The sequence below is a fragment of the Humulus lupulus genome, chromosome 9 (assembly GCF_963169125.1).
Source record: "Humulus lupulus chromosome 9, drHumLupu1.1, whole genome shotgun sequence".
NCBI classification, from domain to species: domain Eukaryota; kingdom Viridiplantae; phylum Streptophyta; class Magnoliopsida; order Rosales; family Cannabaceae; genus Humulus; species Humulus lupulus.
Window position 1 is genome coordinate 47,881,393 of NC_084801.1, and position 9,890 is coordinate 47,891,282.

General features: G+C 32.3%; 1 protein-coding gene across 1 annotated transcript; it reads left to right on the top strand.

The window, feature by feature from the left end:
* The first annotated feature begins 7,487 nt into the window (after positions 1 to 7,487).
* Positions 7,488 to 8,722, top strand: LOC133801515 (protein MOR1-like). Its single transcript, XM_062239747.1, has 3 exons — positions 7,488 to 8,442; positions 8,544 to 8,608; positions 8,692 to 8,722. The coding sequence occupies exons 1-3, from the start codon at positions 8,308 to 8,310 to the stop codon at positions 8,714 to 8,716; spliced, it is 225 nt and encodes a 74-aa protein (XP_062095731.1). The 5' UTR covers positions 7,488 to 8,307; the 3' UTR covers positions 8,717 to 8,722.
* The last annotated feature ends 1,168 nt before the right edge of the window (positions 8,723 to 9,890 follow it).

Consider the following 9,890-nt stretch of genomic DNA (forward strand, 5'->3'; position numbering starts at 1 on the left):
CTTCCTATCTCATTCTAGGGATATTCACTTCAAACAGCGACATACATTTTTAATGTAGTCCCATCTAAGACCATTAGAAAAATGGCACTGCAATTGTGGAATGGAAACAAACCTACTTTGCACTATTTCCTCATTTGGGGCTGTCCTACTCATGTTCTTAGACCTAAATCAGGGAAACTTGAATCAAGGTCGGAAGTGTGCATTTTTGTTGGCAATGCTCCAGAAATAAGAGGTGGTTATTCAAGGATCAAAAGGTATTTGTTTCCACAAATGCGACCTTCCTTGAACATGACTAAATGAATAACTATAAACCTCAGAGCAAGGTAGTATTGGAGGAACTCATATCTGATAAGATTCCATCACAATCATCTTCATCATTAAATGATAAATGACAAACTGAGGAAACCATGATTCCTAGAAAAGAAACCCCGGTGCAACATCGTAGTGGGAGGATTGGGAGACAACCTGTTCGCTACAAACATGAGGCACGTGTCCTTGTTTCTGATATAGAAAAGGACAATCCATTAACCTTTAAAGAGGCAATGGATGATCCTGAAAAGGAAAAATGGCAAGAAGCCATGAAACAAGAAATGGAATCAATATATTCCAATTCTGTCTGGGAACTTGTGGATCCACCTAAAGATGTCAGGCCCATAGGGTGTGAGTGGATATACAAGAAGAAAAGAGGTGTAGACGGGAAAGTAGAGACTTTCAAAGCGAGGCTTGTAGCCAAAGGTTACACTCAAAGAGAAGGTGTTGATTATGAAGAAATATTTTCTCCTGTGGCCATGCTCAAATCCATTCGTATCCTCTTATCCATAGCGACTGCCAATGATTATGAGATATGGAAAATGGATGTCAAGACAACATTTCTGAATAGCTATCTTGATGAAAGTATCTATATGGTACAACCAGAAGGGTTCATAGAGAACAAGGAAGATCAAAAGGTGTGCAAGTTGTGAAATCCATTTAAGGATTAAAGCAAACATCTAGATCTTGGAATATCACTTTTGATGAAACAATTAAAACATATGGTTTGAACAGAATGTCGACGAAGCATGTGTGTATAAATACATTAGAAGAAAGTGGTGGTTTTCTTAGTTTTTTACATTGATGACATTTTTCCCATTGGGAACAATGTAGAGACACTGTCAAACATAAATAAATAATTAGCTAAAAAGTTCCAAATGAAAGATTTGGGTGAGGCGAGCTACGTTCTGGGAATCCAAATCCAAAGGGATAGGAAGAACAAGCTCTTGGAATTTTCTCAGGCTAATTATATAGATAAGTTTCTTGAAAGATTCTCTATGGAGAATTCCAAGAAAGGTCAATTACTGACCAGACATGGAATTGCTCTCTCCAAGGAATAATGTCCCAAGACACCTCAGAAGGAAAAGGATATGAGAAAGTATCCCTATGCTTCAATAGTTGTGAGTCTGATGTATGTTATGTTGTGTACTAGGCCTGACATATGTTATGCAGTTGGGATTGTAAGTCGTTATCAATCAAATCTTGGTTTGGAACACTGGATTGCAGTAAAGCACATTCTCAAGTATCTTAGGAGAATGAGAGACTATATGCTGGTATATTCAGGGGGTGAGCTAAACCCTACTGGATACACTGATTCTGATTTCCAATCAGATAAAGATAGTCGAAAATTGACACCTGAGTCAGTGTTCACTCTTGGTGGATGAGCTGTGGTTTGGAGAAGCATTAAGCAATCCAGCATAGCTGATTCAACCATGGAAGACGAATACATAGCGGCTTGTGAAACAGCTAAGGAAGCGGTTTGGTTGAGGAAGTTCTACACTGATCTGGAAGTTATTCCAGATATGAATAAGCCACTAATCCTATACTGTGACAACAGTGGAGTAGCAAATAATTCCAAAGAACCTAGAAGCCACAAGAGAGGGAAGCATATAGAAAGAAATACCATCTGGTAAGAGAGATTGTACACCGAGGTGATATGACAGTTATGTAGACAGCGTCGGGACATAACTTGGTTGACCTGTTATCCAAGACACTTCCTACAAAGTCGTTCATGGGTCACGTGCACAATATGGGATTAAGGGAAATGCCTCACTTGGTTTGAGGGGAAGTTGGACATTGTTAGGATTAATGCCCTAAAATCATGTAAAGACATTTTATTGGTTTTAAATAAAAGTGCAATTTTATTATATTTGAATGTTATAATTATTGTTTGAATTAATTATATAATAATATCAAGAAAATTCCCTATTCATTTATGAGAATATGATCTTGTATTAGTACGAGAGAATTAAGATCATATATAATGAATAAAATAGTCAGTAACATATTAAAGTAAGGAATCTTTAATGAATGGTTACTAGTAAGATTTGTTAAGCATACAAGATGCAAGTAATCTAGATTCAGATTATTGATGTGGATAGACATCTTAGTAAAGGTGCAATATATAATAGAGATTATATATGACAGGACAAATGAGAATTAATTATCTTTATAAACTTGTCGTTTTACGTAAAGATTTAATTCTTGTCATAATAGTTGATCATTTGTAGATTAGTCTAAATCCTGAGTATTCATGAACTCCTGTTTATGTTTATTGGATCTTTTGATACACTCGTTAAGTTCTCTTAGGATAATGAGGCTAATGACTTTTGTTTTGGAGATTCAATATCATGGATGGCTGGGAACATGAATTACAATAATGGAAACCATGCTTTCCTAACAAATCGAATATTTGTTCCCTTAAGGGTTGATTATGAAACGGAATAGTTATTGAGCTCAAATCTATAATTAGATTATAGATTAATTATTCGCTAAAGAATTAATGGTACTTAAGGATCAAGAAGTAATTAGAAGGGTAAAACGGTAATTTTGACCAGCTCTAATTAACGAACTAATAATGGAGGACAAAACTACATATATTGATTATATCAATGGACTACTAGAGAAAACTGTAAATATAATTCTATAAATACTTAAAGTACAATTCTATATTTATAGTGGAGTAATCATGGAATTAATAAAGAATATTAGATTAAAGAGTTTAATTAATAATCTTGTTTATTGGAACTTCGTATTATAGGTCCATGGTCCCCATATCACCTCTATCCTACACTGTCAAGGGTAAGGATGTCAAAAGAAAGATTTGTTAAGAGAAATGACTAAATTGCAAAGCAGTTAATTTTTTAGGGCAAGGAAATAATTATTTGATAACTATGAATAATTGATTAATTGTGAAATAATTAATTATATAACTATATAGTTTTTATTTTGAAAAACTATAGGTTAAAATTAATATTAATCTTGTTTGGATTAATATAAAGAGAAAAAATAATAAATATCTTATTTATAATATGTTATTTATTTATTTAATCTAAAACTAATATTTTAAGATAAAGTTAATTTTTAATTAACTAATATTTATGTTGGAATAAATATCTTGTCTTAAAAGTTGATTAAATAAACAAATGAGAAAATTATGGCAACCCTAATAGGGCTGAGCGACACACACTATACTGTACAGTGTGTGGCGCCTAGCATCAGGGATTTTATCCCTAGGATTCGAATTTTGAATTTCAAATAAATTTGTTTAATCAGTTATTTAATTATTCTTTTTAAATATGATTTAAATAGATAATTAAATGAAAATATCAAATCAGTTTTAATTTAAATTGTATTTTAATTAAATAAAGATTATTTAATTAAATTAAATATCTTTATAATTCTGATATACGTGATGTTCAGAAGGATGAAGGATAATCAGACTCTTTCTCTAAAGCGATAGTTTTGTCTAAACCTGAAAACTATTCTAAACATTCTCTCTGTTAAAACTCTCTAGATCTCATGTGTTGAGTACATCTAGGGAGTCACATAAATCAACATTTTTAACCCTACGTGCCCACAGGCATCCTTGTGTGTTTGAAGATTGGTCTAAAAGATCAGGGTGTGAGATCTTAGAACACTGGATAGGAAGACCGTTGATTTATACAAAAAGACTAAAGGACACTTGATAGGCTACAAGAGGTAATCTCTGATCTATTTGTATGTAATTTAATATTTATATATGTATATGATCCTGACTGGTATTAATATTTATTAAAATGAGTTCATATATTCCGCTAAGTACCTTTGTTTTAAAATTTTAAAATTGGTTAAAAATTTGAAAATATCACGTTTTGCAAACCAATTAATAAAATATTTTTTTATAAATAGGATTTAAATTAATTTTTTTATTGTTGATAAATCCTATTTAAATTAAATTAATATTTTTTAAAATTACCCAAACTAAGTTGATTGTTGATAATTAAAATTTAAATTAACTTTTGTTAATTGTTGATAAATTTAATTTAAATTGACTTATTTATTTTTGCAAAAGTTTAATTAATTTAAATTTTGGATTAATTCTTGAAAATTAAATGTGGTATTTTACATAAATTCAAACTTGCTTATATAGTAACATGATTAGGGTCATCCAATTATAACATGTCTGTTTGCACTATGTGTGATATTTTTGCAATTGGGCTTAGATGCATATAGTGGCCCATATGTTTGCATGATACATGGTATTTTGCTAAATAAAACATTCATAAATTGATAGGCTTTATTTGGGCCCATTAGAAAATGTAAAGTTTAAATTCCTCTCTTGTGGGGGATTCTACTTGTTAAGGCTCATTTGCTTTGCATGATTATAGTGTGTCTAATCCATTAATAACAATTAATAAAACGAAGGTTTAAATTCCTGTCTTTTGGACCTTGTATGGAAGTTTGGGGGCCCTAGTAGTGGGAACGACATAATGGACCCAACCCTCCTCCATACAAGTCCAATTATTAAGGCCCATTTGCCTGAATTTGATTTATTATATAGGTTCATTATACTAGTAAAACCTAAATATTGATTAGCAACATTCTAATTCTAATTTAATTGAATTTGTTTCAATGTGACACTTTAGAGCTAATAGACAATTATAGGACTTTGGTTTTAAAAATTTAATTTTTTATAATTTTTTGGAGAACCATAGTCATTAATTTTTCAAAAATTAATAATAAAAAATACTATTTTTTGTTAAATAATGAGCTTATTTTAATAATTATACTCGATCTTCACTGTTTGTTTAACAAGGTCAATAGCTTAACAGGGCCTTAAGACGCTTCATTTCGTCCCCCTACGGAAGGTATTCATTAGTTATTTTTACAAGGTTAGATTTCGAAAGATAGATAATTATATGTCAAATTCCACTAGATTTACCCCTACGATGACTACTAGGACCAAATCTATGATTATCGAAACTATGGATCTAGCTCATACAATAAGAAATTTTGTTTTCTATTTTTGATCGAATAGTAGGTTGTTAATAATGGTGTCCATTATTAAATGAGTTTACAACTCTATTTAACTAATGGTATTTTTTTTTACTCTTGCCAACCGGGACAACAATATCACAGAATAATTAAAAACCTACAGAAATAGAGATATGATTATTTTGGTATTTTTACCATATGTTACAAATTTATGGTATATGTTGTGCTATTTCTTGAAATTAGAGTGAATAGAAATTTTATTGAGCAAATGTGATTGATTTCTATTTTATTGATAATACATAGTATTATTATGGCTATGTATACTCCCATCCTTTGCCAACTTTCAATGGAGAAACTCACTGGAGAAAACTTCCTTAAGTGGAAGCAGAACATCAACATAGTGTTTATTGGTGACAACTCCAAGTTCGTCGTGACTGAGGAATCCCCAGAAGTTCCAGCTGAAGGAGCTACCAAGTCTATAAGAGACAAATATGAACGTTGGCACGCGGCAAATAACAATGCACAATACTATCACTGTACCAAACACCCATTACCATAACACATCATTATAATAGTATTTAAAAAGAGTTATTGCATATGTGAAAAATTTCAGGCGGCAAGTTAAAATAAAGTACCGCCAAATGACTTAAGTTTTTTCTACCTTTTCCGTGTACCCATTTCCCCTATACCCATTTCTTCAATCTTTCCCTTCCTGGTCTCTCTCGGTCTATCTCTCTCGTAGACCTATCTCTCTCGGTCTTTCCCGTAGCTTGCTTTTGCAGGTCAACCCTCTTCGATTAGTTCTTTTTTGTTTTGTTTTTGTTATTGCAGTGTGGGTTTTGTGTAGATTGTTGCTCTGTTTTATCAAACATTTGTGTAATATGCTTAAATTATATTCCAGTCAAGGGTTTCTCTGATTCAAGAAGTAGGTGATAGCTGTGATTTTATACATTTTTTCTAATATGCATTTCTTCTGGCAATGAAGGTCACCGTTAGAGCCTCTTCCTCTCTTTGTACTAAGTTCTCCGTTGCTCTATCAATGGAGGAGCCTCTTCTATTCTGAGAACTACCTCAAACCCACCAGCTGTTTCATTCATTCTCAGGTACACAAATTTGGCACCTTTACTTTATTTTTTAACATTCTGTTTTCATGTAGCTTGATACTAGTACTTCAGCAACAAACAATTTTTATTAGCTTTGATGCTTTAGTTTTTTAGGTTATTAAGCTTATGGATGAGTTTTCTATCTTTTGAGTACGTATATGAGAAATAAAAATTATGTTTTTTGTTTTTTTAATATCCTCTGTGTTTACACCAAGCTCTGTTTAGTTAGCTTTTTTAGTTGTACATTTACTTTCTAATTTCATGTAGTTTGGTACTATTACTTCATGAATAACCAATTTCTAATAGCATCAAAAGTTTGTTGTGAACTAGTAATGATTTCTTTTTATTTCCCCCTCCACACCCCCCCCCCCCCCCCGCAACATATGACTTAGTTATTAAGAGTTTGGGGTTTGGTATTTGGTGATTCATTAGAAAATTTGGAATATAACTAGGCAGGTAGTTTTTTGGCTGGTTTCAACTTATGGCTACATCTCTTTCTAGATTCATTAATAATTGAGTCTTGTAGGATAGCCTTGTTACGATATTGTTAGTTGATCGTTATAATTTACATGGGTGTTAGTAAGATTTTGTATTTTCTTTTTCTTATCTGTGAATTGTATCCAGATTTATTCATAGGAGGCATGGGGCTGGAGTGATTTGATCTTTTTTGTCTTTTTTTAGATATGTGTTTCAATGATTCTATTCTGTTGAGCCAACAAGAACACTTCTTTTCGCTTTCCTTTAGGTGGTTTTTTCTTCTTTTTATCTTTTTCCCTTTTATTCATTTGAGGAAGTTGAAATTTAATGGTGCTATATTAGTCTTTAGTTTTTTCAACTGTTTTGGTACTGTAAACTAACATGTTTTATTGTTTGAGGTTTCAAATGCTCTGATTTGAATTTGAACAGAAATTACTATTAAAAGTTATGAAAAATAGGAACTCAAATGGAGGAAAATGATAAGAACTTGTTTATGAAAAATAGGAAAACACTTCTGCTGTTAATTGTTGTTTTTGCAATGTTGTATTGGATCACAAATTGACGTCGAAGTCATTGAATTGTAAACCGTGAGACTAAGTATAATTGTTGTTTTAATATGTGTTTTGAGTCATCCAATATGTCTAATTTTCTCTGGAGCAGTAGCAATTTCATATTGAATTTTACAATTAGTTAAGAAAGTTGGTTAGTGGTTATGCAAAAGGGTGTATAAATTGACTTTGAAGTCTTAATCTTTGCTCCTGTTGTGAATATTTTTTGTTTAAATTTTTCTCTATGCATATTCTGTTTCAGACTTTGATTTATGCAGTGTCTTCATTAAATGACTTTTTTTTTATTTAACTTTTCAACTCTCTTGTATTTTTATAATAATTCTATAGAAATAGTAATTTCTTTAACTGACCTTAAGTTTTGATATTGTGCTTTGTTGTGTATAGGTATGGCAAAGAAGTATGTGACACGGTTGTGGCGAAATGTCTCACCGGTAGGCCTAAGACGGTGGAGAAGGCCCATGCCATCTTTATGCTTTGGATTGAATTGGAGGCTGTAGAGTCTTTCTTGGTATGCGGTTTCTTATATTTTCTGTCTTTTCTTTTTCATTCATACAGTAATGCTGGTGTATTGTATGGTTGAATATGTTTTTTTTTAACTTATATTGTGCTCTCTGAAACTTCATCTTTTTTCTGCTATGATTTTCTGGGATATTTAGTATGGTATGTTTGTTGCAGGATGCAATGGAGAAGGCGATAAAAGCCAAAGTTGCTAAAGCTGTTGTACTCGCAATTGATGTCATGTTTCAAGCCTTAAGGTTTGTATTGAGTTTAATTTTGTGGGAAATGTTTCTTGTACTTCTTTATCTAATCTGCATGTTTGGTTTGATAGTGAGTTTGGAGCAAAAGTTGTGCCTCCAAAGAGGATATTAAAGATGTTGCCTGAGCTATTTGACCATCAAGATCAAAATGTTCGTGCATCTTCTAAAGGACTTACTCTTGAGCTTTGTCGATGGATTGGAAAGGACCCTGTAAAATCAATATTATTTGAGAAAATGAGGGATACAATGGTATGATAACTTCTTACATGTACGACTTTGAGTATGGAATTTTTTGTTGCTCCCTGATCCTTGGAAGTAATGACTTATTTATTATTTTTTATTTTTTGAAGAAAAAAGAATTGGAAGCCGAGCTGGTGAATGTAACAGGGGCAGCTAGGCCATGTCGCAAAATAAGGTGAAAATTCATTTTTTTCATTAGCTGTTTGATCTGCTTGCTGTTTTTATTTTTCTTAACCTAGTTGGTATTGATGTCTTCAGGTCTGAGCAAGACAAGGAGCCATAAAAGGAGGTTGTATCTGAAGTTGTGGGTGCTGGCCCATCTGAGGAATCTACATATGATGGTGTGTAATACACATAGTCTATTAGATTATTCTTTTTCTTGGTTGATATTAAATGACGACAAGTAGGTGTTCTATCAGCAGGTAACAAGTGATTACCATTGTAGGAGTTTGACACTTTAGTGTTATATTTTATTAGTTTTTTTACTGCAGAGATGTTGGTTATTTAGCTCTCCTGTTTATGCATCGTTTAACATATTTTAATTGTCAGCTCCTCGGGAAATAGATGAGTATGAGCTCGTTGATCCTGTTGATATATTGGCTCCTTTGGAGAAGTCTGGATTTTGGGATGGAGTGGTCAGTCTTCTTTCTTCTCTCCGTCAAACTAGTTCCATTTTTTTTTTGGTTGTAGTGATTTAATTTAGGAATATTTGGTTTTGATGTTCCTGTACTGCTATTAACATCTTGTGCCTTATGTCACAGAAAGCAACCAAGTGGTCAGAACAGAAAGAGGCTGTTGCAGAGCTAACCAAGCTTGCTTCAACAAAAAGAATAGCACCCGGTGATTTCTCAGAAATTTTTCGGACACTAAAAAAGGTACATTGTCTTTTTATGTTTGGGTATTTCGTTTGCATCGTTTATACCTCTATCTATTGCCAAGGATCTTTTTAATATTGCATAGTTAAGTGTTCAATCTGCTCCATTAAGTTTTAACTTCATGCTTTATATTCTTACTTCTGTTATAAGTTTATACTTGCTTTTTGAGTTGATGAATAAAAATCATTTAATTCTTTTTCTGTACAACTCATAACAGATGTTAATATCGCTGTAGCAGTCGAGGCAATTCAAGCTATTGGCAATCTTGCTCGGGGTTTAAGAACTAATTTCTCTGCAAGTTCACGCTTCCTATTGCCAGTTTTGCTGGTATGTTCATTTTTTGCTAGCTAAAAAAATAATATTATATCAACTTAAAATGCAAACAGACTGTTTGAATGTAACCAAGCTGTTGAAGTGTTCATTTACTTTTTGCCAGTTACTTACAACTGAGCATGGTGGTATTTTTTTTTTGGATTTTGACTTGTGCATTCATTTTTATTATTAATAAAAGTGCACCTAGTCATACGAGTAGATTCTTTTTTAGAAGTTCAAATGATGTTGATCGCAGCTTTGATTTGTATA

Excerpts from the sequence above, each read along its gene's own strand:
- LOC133801515 (XM_062239747.1), top strand. The coding sequence starts at position 8,308 with ATGTTGCCTGAGCTATTTGACCATCAAGATCAAAATGTTCGTGCATCT. Across the intron at positions 8,443-8,543 it reads AGAAAATGAGGGATACAATG|AAAAAAGAATTGGAAGCCGA; the intron begins GTATGATAACTT and ends TATTTTTTGAAG. Across the intron at positions 8,609-8,691 it reads AGGCCATGTCGCAAAATAAG|GTCTGAGCAAGACAAGGAGC; the intron begins GTGAAAATTCAT and ends TGATGTCTTCAG.